Genomic DNA, 14,133 nt, shown 5'->3' with positions numbered 1-14,133 from the left:
CAATTTAAGGTGGAACGGTAAAACGGTTATCTTTGAACTATTAGCCTATTCTAACTAGCTGAGGTTTTTCTTGGGTTAATAGCAAAGCACTTTTGTAAGTCGCTCTGGATAAGAGAGTCTGCTAAATGCCTTAAATGTAAATGTAAAAATGAAAAACAAACAGTTCCAGAATGTACCTGCTGCACCACTTAAGGTGGAAAGAAATCATTCAGGTGGCTGAATGATTCAAAATTTAAGGTGGAAAGAAAAAACTCATGCAGCTGCCTGAATATAACTGGTGCACAATTTAAGAGGGCCAAGAATGTAAATGCCGCAGCATCTATGGTGGAAAGGAAAAATATCCAAGTACCAGAACGTACCTGCTGCACTACTTTAGGTGGAATGGAAAATTATTCAGGTAGCCTAAATTTAGGTGCTGTACCGTTTAAGGTGGAAAAGACAAATCATTCAGGTGCCCGAATGTGACTGCTGCATTGTTCAGGGTGGAACGCAAGTCCCACCTTGCCTCAAATCACGAGCTGTTGTTCTGTAATCTTGCTTATGAGATTTCTGACACAATATGACATGTTTAAAGGGTAGAAAACATGATTTTCACCAAACTATAGCTTTAATGTAATACCTAGACCCCTAGAGCCCCCTTTCCAAAACAAAGCCCAGGTATGGCACAGAATAAAGCTGCAGGAGGCTGGCGGTGAGTCAGCAACGCTTATAAAGTTCTCAGAGGAGCTGTTCAGGAACAGCAGCGCACATTACAGAGACAAGATCACGGCTGGAGCTCAGACTGACCAGAGCTCCAACCAACGTCCATAATGTCCCCTGAGGGAAGCTGCTGCGAGAAAGGAAAAGAAACAGAAGTAACATAAACTGTGAAAGCACCTAAAATAACTAAAAATAGCTGAGAGACGCCCGGTCTGCTGCCTCTGTTCTCTGTTCTGTTATCGATAGATATCAGATCATATATTATTACACCCTGCCCTTCAGGAATGAAAGTAAAAAACAGTGCAGAATGAATTATAATGAAAATATAAAGCACTACCTCATACTACAACTAAGGCTGGGCCATATTATCTATGCAGACCTAGGAGCAAAAACAGCCAATGTCTAACTCTGGTCCGGGAAGACCTCAGTTCAGCATAGTTTGGGGAGTTTTTTCTGTTCAGAGACATCTGATTTGGCTCATTTGTAGGTTTAGTGGGTGTGTCTGGGTCACTCTGTACTGACCCCTGCTGTAGACATACAAAATATAACTCCAAGTAATTACCTGAGTATTTTAAGTGATCACTGGACATCAGCTAAATCAACAGACGTTGCAGCATGAACCAGTTTTGCTTTACAGAGAAGAATGGAACATATGAGACCACCGGAGACTTGTTAATAGTTGACGTCTGCTGCAGAGGTCTTATGAAAGTTCACTGAAAAATGGACAGAACAGGCTAAATGAGGAAAACGATATGGGCCGGCAACTTCAGGTAACATCCACCAACCATCAGAATGGGGAAAAATCTCTGGAAAATGCTGCTTGGTCTAATGAACCTCCATTTCTGCTGAGACACAGATGGCACCAACCAACAAATGGATCCAACCTTCCTTGTGTCAACAGTCCAGGCAGGTGGAGGTGGGGTAATGGTGGGGAATGCTTTCTTGTCACACTTTGGGCTTTGGGCACAATCATTGCTTAAATGCCACTGGCTTTTTGAGAACTGTTGCTGACCATGTTCATCCCTTCATGTCCGCAGTTTACCCACCTTCTAACAGCTACTTCCAGCATGATGATGCACCATGTTACAAAGCAAAAGGCTCTTAAACTGGTTTCATGAACATGACAATGAGTTCAGTGTTCTTCAATGTTCAGCAGCAACTGTGTGGTGCAATTATGTTAACATGGAGCAAAACCTTAAAGGAATGTTTCCAACATCTTGTGAAAGAATTGAGGCTTTCCGGAGGCAAAAGGACAATCTGCCCCGTATCAGTATAGTGTTCCTAATAAAGCGCTTGGTGAGTGCAGCTATAAATAAACTAAAGCTTTATATTATCTAAATATCAAAGCCCATATATGAAAGGACACATTTAGACCATCATTCCTGAACTTTACGGTCTTCTCACCTTTTTTTAAACACATGTCTTTATATATCAAAACAACAAGAAACAAAAAAAGCCTGCAGTTGCAGTAGTGAGACAAGTGGGTGATGAGTTGTGCAGGCTGTTATTGTGGGGGGTCGGCTCGGGGACCGCAGGGGGCCAAATTCCAAAACCTTAAACAACCTGAACTAAAAAAAAGAAATAAAATCAGCCCCACATCTTTTGGTTTTTCACTTTTAAGAGCGGTCAGAGAGATGAGCTTACACACATACAGACACACACACACACACAGAGATACACAGACACACACACAAACACAAAGCAGTGAGTTTATCCATTTCCCAACCCACTAAGCCTACAACACTGCAACAGCAGATTAACTCGACAGCAGAGAGAGAGAGGGAGGGAGAGAGAGAGAGAGAGAGAGAGAGGGGCAGGAGAGAGATGGAGAGAGGGCAAGAGGGAGAGAGAGATAGACAGAGGACAAGAAGGAGAGTGAGAGGCCAAAAGGGAAAGAGAGAGGGAGAGAGGGCAAGAGGGAGAGAGAGAGACGGACCGAGTGCAAAAGAGGGAGAGAGAGAGAGAGAGAGAGAGAGAGAGAGAGAGAGAGAGAGAGAGAGAGGGAGAGAGAGAGAGAGAGAGAAAGAAATGATCGGAGTGTGAGTGAGACAAGAAATTAGAGAGTGCAAGTAAAAGAGAAAGATGCAGAAAGACAGAGAGAGACAAAGACACAGACAGAGAGGTAGGAACTGAAAGCTGGACAAAGAGAAGTAGACCCAGAGGGAGAGAGAGCAAGGCAGTTATAGAGTAAGCGAGCGAGCAAGAGATGAAAGGACAGTGAAAGGGCAGTAAGAATGCTGAGGAGAGTAAAGGGGGGGGGGTAGCTGCTGAGGGTCGGTGAGTGATCAGTTAATTATGGCGTGCTCATTAGTGAGGAATCATGTGATCGATTCAAATTATTGATTACCTTCATAAAGCTGCACATACTGGGGAAACCCCGCTGCTCTCAGCCAATCACATGCCTCCTTCGCCTCCACCTCTGGAAGACACAGAAAAACACAGATTAAGGCGGAGACACAGACAGACAGGGCCTTCTTTTCAGGGCCACAACTGCATTAATTAAAAGATGTGAATAAAAGTTATTAGGCTCCAACAAAACACACACACACGCACCATAAATAGCAACATGATGTTAATCAGCCAGCTTTTAATTTGCCAATATCAGCAGCATCTGGCTTTTTATTCTTCTAATGAGGTTTAATAAACAGGGTAATTAATCATAAGACACTGGTTTAATATCCTTAATAAAGTGGTGGATTTGTGAGCTTTTACACAGTAACGCAACCCAGGCCTGAATCAGGAGGTTATTAACGGCTCTGCCATCAGGTTAAAGGGCTTGTTAACTCTTCTCCTTGCATGGAATGTTAATTAACATTATTAAGGCAGGAAAATGGGACGTAATTGAGGTTAACTGATAGCGGTGTGTAGCGTGTGTGGATATAGAGCTTCTACACTACAGTGTAAAACAGTAATAAAATAATTGAGTTATCAGTAGGATCACTCACTGGTAAAATTGCATGTGCTGGCCATTAACTATGCATGCTAATTGCTTCTGCATGTCTTATGTAACAGGATAAAGCAATGCCTCATTCGTTAAAAAAATGAAAAAAAATGAAAGCAGGCTGAGGATCTGTTTCAATTAAGCGGATCAGAAAGCCTCAATTCCAGCTAGAATCCCACTGGAGTACCGCCAGGGGTGGGAAGTCTTTCAATGACTGTGTTTTTTTTGCTACTGTACTCTTGGTGTACTTGGTGTTCTTCTGCAAGATGTATACTAATATGCATTATCTATAGCTCTATACTCAAGTTTTACTGAAATACTCAATTACAAATTACTCAAAGGAATACTCAATTACAATTCCCAAAGGAAAAAAAAAACCCACACATTTTCATTTTGATCTGTAAATGCATTTTTCTGTTAAGCATCCCTCACACATAGCCAGATGTTTCAGAGACCAATGTATACCTTAACATGAGCCAAAAGAAACATGAGACATGACATCACTGCACATATTACTCTGTAAACCAATTGAAGTCCCTAGGTGGTTGGTAGGGTGTTGTACTGTTCCAAGTAGTTGCCACATTGTTTCCTAGGTGGTTGCTGTGCTTTTGCTATGCTGTTTAATGTGGCTGATCTGAGCATTTTCTATGGTATCATATAAGGCTGCTATACGGTTGATAGGCGGTATATGGTGTCTTAGGTGGTTGCTTAGTAATGGCAATTACGGTTACTAGTGCTTGCAAAAAAGGTAAAAGTGCAAGTATTTGTCACTGTACACGTACACACACACACACACACACACACACACACACACACACACACACACACACACACACACACACACACACACACAACCCCAGTGCCCAGGGAGCAGAGAGGGTAAAGGGCCTTGCTCAAGGGCTCAACAGTGACCACTGAGCCACCACTGTTGCTCTGGCATCCCAGGTTCTTGCTATGTGGTTACATACAATCTTACAATCTTATCAATTTATAAAAGGGTCTTCTTTCGGACGCTTAACAGCTAGACAAAAAGATCCTTATAAACAGACCCGGTTAACGGTCTGAGACACACACAATCTTGGTAAGCACCCGGATGAACGGCCTAACGAACAGCCCTGGTAAACAGCCTGATTAAACACTCCAATACGCACCCCCATAAACCCCCCAATAAAAAAGGGGACTGATAAGGCATTCCAATACACACCCTTGTAAACACCCTGATAAACCCTCTAATTTGAATATTTGTGTCAGGCCTTGTTAATTAATGACGCCTCCACTGACTCTCCCTTGGCAGAGGTGCTGACGACATGCATGTCCGATCTCAAGATCTGACCGAGTGAGGAATTCCTAATCTCCAAACCGTCCAGTTTTTTTTTTGGTTCAGGTTGGTAGAAACCTCAGCCTCTAACAACCTCATTACACATCTCATCTCTCTCCAAATCTTCTTTCCTTTGCCTCCGCGGCATCTCCCATCTTCACCCATTTCTGAACTGAGCTAAAACTCTAGTGCATGCCTTCATCGGTGTGCATATCAATTACTGCAATTCCCAGTTTATCAGACTTCCTTCTGAACTTCAGTACATTCACACACACGCGCACACGCACGCACACACGCACGCACACACGCACACGCACACGCACGCACACACACACACACACACACACACACACACACATGTGCACATTTGTTACGACCCTCAGGCATTGTTCGACAGATCTGCTGTGTCTGTCTTTCCGTGTGTCCGTCAATATGCTGCCCTGACTGATTGGTCCCACCCCTTGTTCCTCACTTGCTGGTTCCTACACTCCGGCCTACAGCCTGCTTTGTCCTTCCTTTCTCCTTCTCCTTGACTAGAAATCTTTACGTAATGATCGTTATTAGTGCACCTGACCTTTCGCCAGTCTTGACTTATGGACTACGCGGACCTACTGTAAATATCCTGCAAACAGAGCACGCTCAAAGTGATGCATCTTAAATCTTCCTTTATTTCCTGCAGTAATCTGATATAGCAAGACTGGATAGATCTTGTTTAAACATTTAGGCTAAAATTTACTCAAAATGGCTGTGTGGAGAAGCTTGTTTTTGTTTCCAAGTCATCACACAAAAGTCACACTGCATTGTAAACCGCATCGATTTGCCAAAGAAAAGGCAGAGAGACGAATTATTTTATTATCCATATTATCCAGTGTTTGTCAGCCACGTTAGCCTTGCATCTCCCATTGTAAACTACTGATGCACACGTTGGATACCAAACATGTCTTGGTGGATGGACTGCATGTGCGGTCAGTGATCGGTCATGCTGGTGTGCTTTCGTACAGAACGTTAGGAAGGCTCTACGTCTTTCAACTCACGTTGGATTGGCTGAGGTAATGTAGACTCTCCCTCCCTGTAGCTACATGGTTGTATGTTTGTTATTTTGACCTTCGTACTCTACGTTATAAACAAACAAACAAACAAATAAAAAGCGAATCAGAGTAAAATAATTGTTGTCTCACCTCACCGTTCTGTAGCGCTTTGACCCTAGACCAGGCTGTTAAAACACATCACTCCCATTCTTCATCAACTACACCGGCTGCCCGTCTCATCCCACATCAATTACAAAATGTTCTCTCTGACATTCACCGTGGCGGTTTGTTTTCTTATTCATTGTAAAAGTGACCTTGAGTGTGAGAAATGTGCTATATACACAAATCAGCCTCAACATTTAAACCACTGAAAGTACAAGTAAAGTGAACAGTCAGTTCTTAAAGTTAATGTGTTGGAAGCCACTCTCACAAGGTGACAATCAGACGGGTCTTGTGGCGTGTTCCTGGTACGCAGTGGTCAGTACCTACAAATGTATTTGCCGCACGTTTCTCCTTCATAACTTCCCCAGCACTAGCAATATTCTCATCACTATGAGGGTAAAAAGAAAAAAGCTCCTCGGATAACATCCAAAGCCAGCCAGCCACCACCTCTTTTCCAACGCTGCAGCACTGCCAGGCAGCAGACATGCTTGAAGGAAGGAACTGGGTCCATAGCTCTGCCACACCAGCTAACAGATGCCTGTGCCATCACTTTTAGAGTGATGAGGGGACCCATCTACCCACCTGGAGAGAGCACAGCCAATTGTGCTCCATCAGCCTCCGGATGCTGATGGCAAAGCGGCATGGCTCAGGATTTGAACTACTGACCCCTAGGCCATAGCAGCAGTGCATTAGACCGCTAAGCCACTCTGGACCTGGCTTATGTTATGGCTGAGACATGTACCAACGGAAGCATATAAATGTATTCATTCCACAGATGATTTTAATTTGATTTGTATTTATTCGAGTCGTATATGTACATTTGCACATTTGGATGGATTGTGTAGAAGTAAAAGACATCAGGCAGCAAACCTCCAGCATTCACGCTCCCGTAAACCTACGCAAAAAGACGCCGCCCACCATCACCTCACAGAGTCCTCGTTAACGCACAGCGCCGGTCATTTGCACACATAACGATACAGAATTATTCACCATCCAGAAAGCTCATTAAAGCACGCAGTAACGAAGGACCCGAGCAGAGAATATTACTGCCGACGGCTAGCGGATCTGATGGACAGGCGCATATGGTGAACACGTCAGAAAACCCTGGTGAATTAGCATTGAGGCCTGCGAATTAGCATACACGCCGCTTTAAACAGCATGAATCCTATCGGGTTATTCACCATCAGGAAACCGTCAAGACGGTTCACGTTCATTTCTGATTAAGAGACACATTATGTGCAGGCCTACTGCAATGGAGAAACCTCATTCAATTAAAAACTAATTCCATCTATAAAACTGTACATTTGCACATGCAATGATGTTATTAATGACTGAATAACTGACCTCTCGTTACTGTGGTCACCTGTTTTTTGTTCATCTGTCAACCCCTTGGTAGTGTTTTCCCTTAATTAAAATTGTAATATGCCAAAAAAAAAAAAAAACCTGCGTCTCTGATGAAAAGAACTGCGTGCTGCGTTTAAATCAATTATTTCTGACTTGCAGCTCATTTAAATTAGTGGAGAAAGTGTGTGGATCATGGAGGCATGTACAGCCTTGTTTTATAGACATGTACAGCCTAGTTTTGCAATCTCCAACATGGCAACTTTACAGGGGAAGTAAAAAAACTTTTACTTTCAATGGAAGCCTTTGTCAAAAAAAAAATTCTAAGTCATTTTGGAGCATTTCTATTGGCTGTGGAAACTTAACATAGTATAAACAACAACTGCCAGATTCAGGTTATATTCCAAAACAAAAACAAAATGGCATAATGAGAAATTTATTATGCAATTCAATATGCATTATTAGTGCAACTACATTCACAGTACAGAAATTCCCTTTAACCCTTTCACAAGCATGTTGTGGCTTCCTGCAATATTCCACTTTCTTATAGTTTCTTTCCTGTAACTTCACCACCAATTAAGATGGAGCGGAAAATCCCTGCATTAAAGGGATGCGCTGTATGTTAGTAGACTAATTAGAAGGCACATTTGATGAATTAGTGGAATTAACATAACTGGATTCCATGTTTATTAAAAAAGATTAATAATGAAAAGCTAGCAGCATCCCCAAACATTTTTTTGGGCGGATTGGCCCTTTCCCCAGTGAGATACCGTGTTCTGGTAACACTAACCAGCTGAGACTGACAGGCTGCCAGGATGATTTACATTTCAGAGAGGGGTATGATTTCTGAATTACATCAGTCTCCATCCGCTCAGGACCAGATTTATATCACATTAGCGCGAAAGCGCCAGAGATTACACACTTCAAAGAACTTAATGAACACTCACTTAAATCACTTAACTGTCTCCCACCTGCCATCTCCCACCTGACTAAAACATACACACACACACACACTGCACAGAGAAGCTCATTTTAATCTGTCTAAAAAGCTGATCAGACAGACAGCAGGCAGGCAGGTAGGTAGTTGGTCAAGCAGACAGACCGAGAGAGAGAGAGAGAGAGAGAGAGAGAGAGAGAGAGAGAGAGAGAGTGAGACAGCGAGATATGGATGAACAGAAGGCAGAGAAAAATGAGCAGACTAACAGACAGAAAGATGGACGGGTATGATAGATGCACAGTAGGGGTGGGAATCTCTAGGAACCTCCTGATTTAACTCGATTATAATTTAAAAGGCTGCAATGCAATTCTAAAACGATTATCAATGCAACTTAAGGCATCCTTTTCTCTTCAGGGTGTTGTACTTAGTACCTTTTCAAATGAAGTATTTGTAATGATGCATAGTTAATTTACTGGAAGATTTTGCAGTGTGGCTGCGGTGGGCATAGCATTTCAGCAGCAGCCGCCATGTTGGAGTGTCATCAGTAACGAACACTTAATCAGTCTTAGTGAACTGCTGTCGCTTTGCTACACTCTAACAGCTCAGCCAGATCTGATTCCATGACTACAACCAGACCAAAACCGAAGTCCGAGTCGGGGGATCGCTAAACTGAAAAGGGACGCGAATCCACGTCATCCATGTAATCAAGTCTGTAATCTTCCTTTCAGAGTTGGGCGACATCCCTCGCTCGATGGTGCACTGGTTGGCAGCAATGAAAAATGCACGGTTGTAGTTGCTGTAATCCAGAGCCGAACTGCTTCCATGCTCTAGCTTGTAATGCGGAGGTCTCTTAGGTCTCTGTTATATGCACACGCCACAGACTGTCCGGCACTGCACTTCTGAGTATCCCCTTTTGCGTTTTGTCAACATTACGTTCTCAATTAACATTCAGAGCATCAATTTGTGACATTTGTGAATCGATTCAGAAGTGTCCCTGTCGGCTTCTGGATGCATCTAGGAATTTATCCCCCCCCCAGCCCTAATGCACAAATGGATGGATGAAGATGGGCATGGCGAGCGAGAGCAGGTGAAGGGACATACAGATAGACTGCTAGGTAGTTAGAAAGACAGCTAGCTAGACAGACAGACCATCAGACAACATAGCAGACTACATTTCGGCTAAAAGAAGAAACTGGCCGTAGCAGTCAAGACAGGTTAATCTCATTTTTCAGTCTGAGATTAGGCTGCAAGGCGTGGAACTGCAGAATCACTCTGTCCACTCTGCCCCGGGCGTTTCTGCATAAATAAATAAATGAATAAATGAAGAACTATAGAAATGCTCCTTTGCATATAAAGCATAAGGGACGGTTTACCTGAATGAGAAATATGGAGAATGTGCTGTAGTGTAGGACAGTGTGCAGATGGAGAACATGCTGCCTGAATATTATTCAAAGTGTCCAACACATGAGTGAGATTTCAGCGAAACTTTTCCCTGAGACAGCAGCATCACAGCAAATGCTAAGAGTGCAAAAGCAACGGCAAGGTCACCCTGCTGCACAGCCAATCAGACGCATTCTTTTTAATGAGAATAGTCCTGCCAATTTACATTTAAGGCATTTAGCAGACTGCGTGCGCAGGCTCCAGAGCTACATCTGCAGGGGCATATTGTATATAGTCATGTTCAAGCAAAAATCTTGTATCTTCATTTTTGCTGTTTTGCACTTTTATATCACCTGAATCTGGCAACAGCTCTTTATATTGTGTCACAGTTTCACAATGGATGAACCAATAGAAATGCTCGAAAATGACTTGGAATAAAATCTTTCTACACTGACTTCTACTGAAAGTTAATAAGGTTTTTTCCTTCTCCTGTAATGTTGCCAAGTTTTAGTGCTCTTGAACGAGATGGGCTTTCAGTCTGCATTTGAAGACACCAATCACAGCTTCTATATGACAAGAGGACAATACTGGAGAAGACAGAACGAGGTTTCCTGCTATTAGCCACATAAACAGTTGTACAAGACCTCCTAAAAAAAAAAGCCCAGTGAGAGATACTGGCAGAAATAAACATTTTATTGATCCACTGGATTCAGGCATCTTTAAATGAATCGGGTGCCTATATTATTGGTCAGAAGTTTACATACACGCATCATAGACATGAATGTCAACATATTTAATAGAAAACCAACAACAATTTGGTGCCACACTATCTGGTGTCCTCAAGGCGGATATAACTGGATATAACTGGATATAACAGATATAACGGATATAACTGTCTAGTTGGTAGCAGGGAGGACATTCTCAGTAGGTAAAGAAAAGAGCTTAGAGTCTGCAGTGTGGAACGATTTTACACTGGAACATAACACACCATAATATATAAAACTTTGGCAGAAACTCTCTGCTTTACCAGCGGGAGAACCGCACGCCTTTCTCGGAGTCGGTCAGTGAAGGATAACGCTAATGTGAATACACACCCGGTATAGAAACTAGGGATGCACCGATCAGATATTAGGAATGGATATCCGTCCCAATATTATATATAGGGTATTGGATAATTATGCCGATCCATGGAACCGATCCTTTCACTTTAATATGATGGCGTGAGACTCCACTAAATGTGCAAATAAATAAACGACAAATGGCAATTCAGTACATTTATATCTATGTGTTAATTTGTTCTATTATATAAAGTAATGTTTAAGTCAATGCTGATGTCTTAAGTCTCTCCTACATGGTGAGGTGTATGGTTTATTAATTTAGCAATGGTATCGGACTGGTATTGAATATAGACAGATATGCAAAGTTTATGTATCGGTATCAGACCTGAAAAAGTCTCTACTAAACTCAATCAAGTCCAAAATGTCTCTTTATAGAAACCACAACTTAAAAAATGGGATTTTATTTCTATATTAATCAGCAGCTCATCTTATCCAAACTGTGTGGCCGCATACGGGGTATTTAAATTATTTTGTACATGTAGAACAGACCAGAATCAGCTGATACTCCACGTTAAAAGACTCAGATGAGGGCGCAAAATAACCTGATCGGTACATCGCTATGAAAAATATATGTATGTATGCATGCAGGCACTTACATGATTAATTCAGTGGTGCTAAAAAATCTAAAATGTCTTAACTTGCAGAGGCTTTTCAACTTCCTGTTAGTGATCATGATTGACTACAGCTGGTAGCTTCTCTGTGCTCACATAAAAAGGGTTATTTTGACAGCACTCGTCAGATTGACCAATGCAGAGCACAGTGATAAAAGTCAGAGAAGCTCAAGGCAGATCTAAGAAAGGATGTCTTAGAGCCATTCCTAAATAACTTCAGATTCCAAGATCATCATTTCAAACATCTGTAAATAACTACAAGTTACAGAGAAGTGTAACTACTTTGCCAAGTTCTGGAAGAAGACTCAAACGGTCACCCTGAACTAAGAAAAAATTGATTCAGATGGTCAGGGAGAACCCAGGAAGCACCAAGACACAGGCCTGTCATGGACTGGAGGCTGCTGGAACACACTGTCCACAGTAAAGCAAGTTTTGAGTTGTTAAAGACTGAGAGGTTGCTGTCCACTCCAAAATCGCCACTACGTTTTGATGTCTGGCCCTGGTGGGATAATGGAAATGGTACCAGACTGATTATTAGCTCTTCATTCCAGTGCAGAATTTCTCTTCCTCTTTTTCTCAGGTTCAGATTTAAACCCATAGCTACTGCAAACACAGTCGCATCAACAGAACAGCACTGAATTCAAAAACCAAGTACCAAAAAATGAAAAAATGCACGGTGTAGGGGATCTGTTAAAGGATTAGAGGAAAAGAGTGTAACCACACACACACAGAGACACACACAGACTTCCAGCTGTGGTTTGACTTCAAATGATCTAATCTGGTTCCTTTACTTCCTGTTTCCAAGCTCCGCCCCTTCACTGCATTCTAAAACTCCCAGCGGCACTGTGGGATTTCCCACCCAGATGGCAGGACACACACACACACACACACACACACACACACACACACACACACACACACACACACACACACACACACAAAACCTAAATAGAGCTGAACAATGCAGATGAAATACGAGCACTGCAATTACACTGCCACACACTGTAACTGTAACATTGCTGTCCGAAAGTATACGGACGCCTGCTCCACCAGTGTTTCAGGGGCGTTAATAGGCAGCTCCTGCCCCTTTGCTGCAGTAAAAGCTTCTAGTCTTCTAGGGAAGCTTTAAGGGGGATTCTATTACATTCAGGACCTGAGAGCTTCAGTGAGGTCAGATTAGTTTTGCCACACCATCTCATAAAGGTACAGGATGGAGCGCCATCCTTTCCACTGCTCTCGTCCTATTGGTCAGTGTCTCGTCCTATTGATCAGTGCTTTTTTTGTAAGGGTTTATGCTGTTTACCGCCTGTGCAGCAATGGGTGCACCCTATTGTAGCTCAGAAGGGCCGTCAGAATATTTTTGGACATATGTAGTGCAGATACATACAGTAGGTCATCCAGCGTCGCATGCATGGGCCATATTATGTGCGTCTGAATACTTTACTGAAACGTCCTCTCCAAGATTCTGTCTGCACTGGTACTCATGTGGAACCATGAGCTAGTCAGCTCTGCAAGTAGATTTACTGAAAGCATGAACTTTAGATCAGCAGAAGGGAAGGGTCAGTAAAGTATTCGGACACATACACACTAGTGAATCTGGAGGTCATGTCTGGAGCGGTGTTCATAATACTGCAGATTAAAAACTGTCCCAATCCCCCTTTCTTTCCTCTGTATTCTCTCATCTCACTTCTACTCCTTTTCTCTCTTCTTAACTGTCTCTCGTTTCTTTTCCTTTTTTTCCCCCTCTTATCTCTACCTTTCTCTCATGATCTCATTTCCAGTCCCAGCATGACCCTGACACACACTGCATGGGCTTTGCACACATACGCACACACCACTCACCAGCTTCACAGACCTGAACAGCCAGAGAGAGACAGAAGAAGAAACACAGAAGAGACACAGACGACAAAGAAAGAGCAAAGAGAGACAGAAGAGAGAGAAAGTGACAAGAACGCAAGGGAAAAGAGAATAGAAAGAGAGAGACAGGCTAAAACTTCCAGAACGTTATATTTGTGGGATGGTTTTTGTGGGAATCGACCATGGCAGTTTGTGGTGCTGCCCAGCAAAGACGGTGGTCAGTTTACTGACTCATCGGACCAGGCCACCTTCATGTCTACTATAGGCGCCATCAGCATGAGTCCTCTGACCAGTCTCTGGCTATGCAGCACCACACGCAGCAGGGGGTGCTGCACGATGTGTTGGGAGACATTTCTCCTGTAACCTTCATTAAAAACACTTCCGCTCTTGTGCCACAGTTCCCTTCCTGTTGGTTCGACCCGGACGGGATAGACTTCATCACTCACGAACATCAGTGAACCTTGGGCGCCTGAAACCCTGTTACTGATCTAGGTCTAGCTCTTCTCATATTGCTGTCGGTAGGTACTCACTAAAGCAGGGGCTGTGTATTGGCAAGGACTTGGTGATACGATACAGGCCTTATGATTCAATATAATATGATATACTGTGGGTGGTATCCACTTTTTTCATGCCGCCAAAACAATATCAAAGCATTTCTATGGTAAATAATAATATCGCCAGGTGGGGGCGACATAGCACAGACCCTGTTCCAGCTAAATAAGAGGTTCTAGAGTGTTTGGA

At 42.8% G+C, this 14,133-nt stretch overlaps 1 protein-coding gene across 3 annotated transcripts in view; it reads right to left on the bottom strand.

The window, feature by feature from the left end:
* stard8 (StAR related lipid transfer domain containing 8) overlaps positions 1–14,133 on the bottom strand; it is an 85,634-nt gene that overhangs the window by 45,131 nt on the left and 26,370 nt on the right. For all 3 annotated transcript variants that reach the window (XM_072676632.1, XM_072676631.1, XM_072676630.1), the window contains one exon: positions 3,047–3,118. In XM_072676632.1, the coding sequence (XP_072532733.1) occupies positions 3,047–3,118 (72 nt within the window). The remainder of the gene's footprint in view (positions 1–3,046; positions 3,119–14,133) is intronic.

This window comes from Salminus brasiliensis, chromosome 1, assembly GCF_030463535.1.
Source record: "Salminus brasiliensis chromosome 1, fSalBra1.hap2, whole genome shotgun sequence".
Taxonomy (NCBI): domain Eukaryota; kingdom Metazoa; phylum Chordata; class Actinopteri; order Characiformes; family Bryconidae; genus Salminus; species Salminus brasiliensis.
Note: the sequence above shows the minus strand (reverse complement) of the source record. Positions and strands in the feature narration are given on the sequence as shown.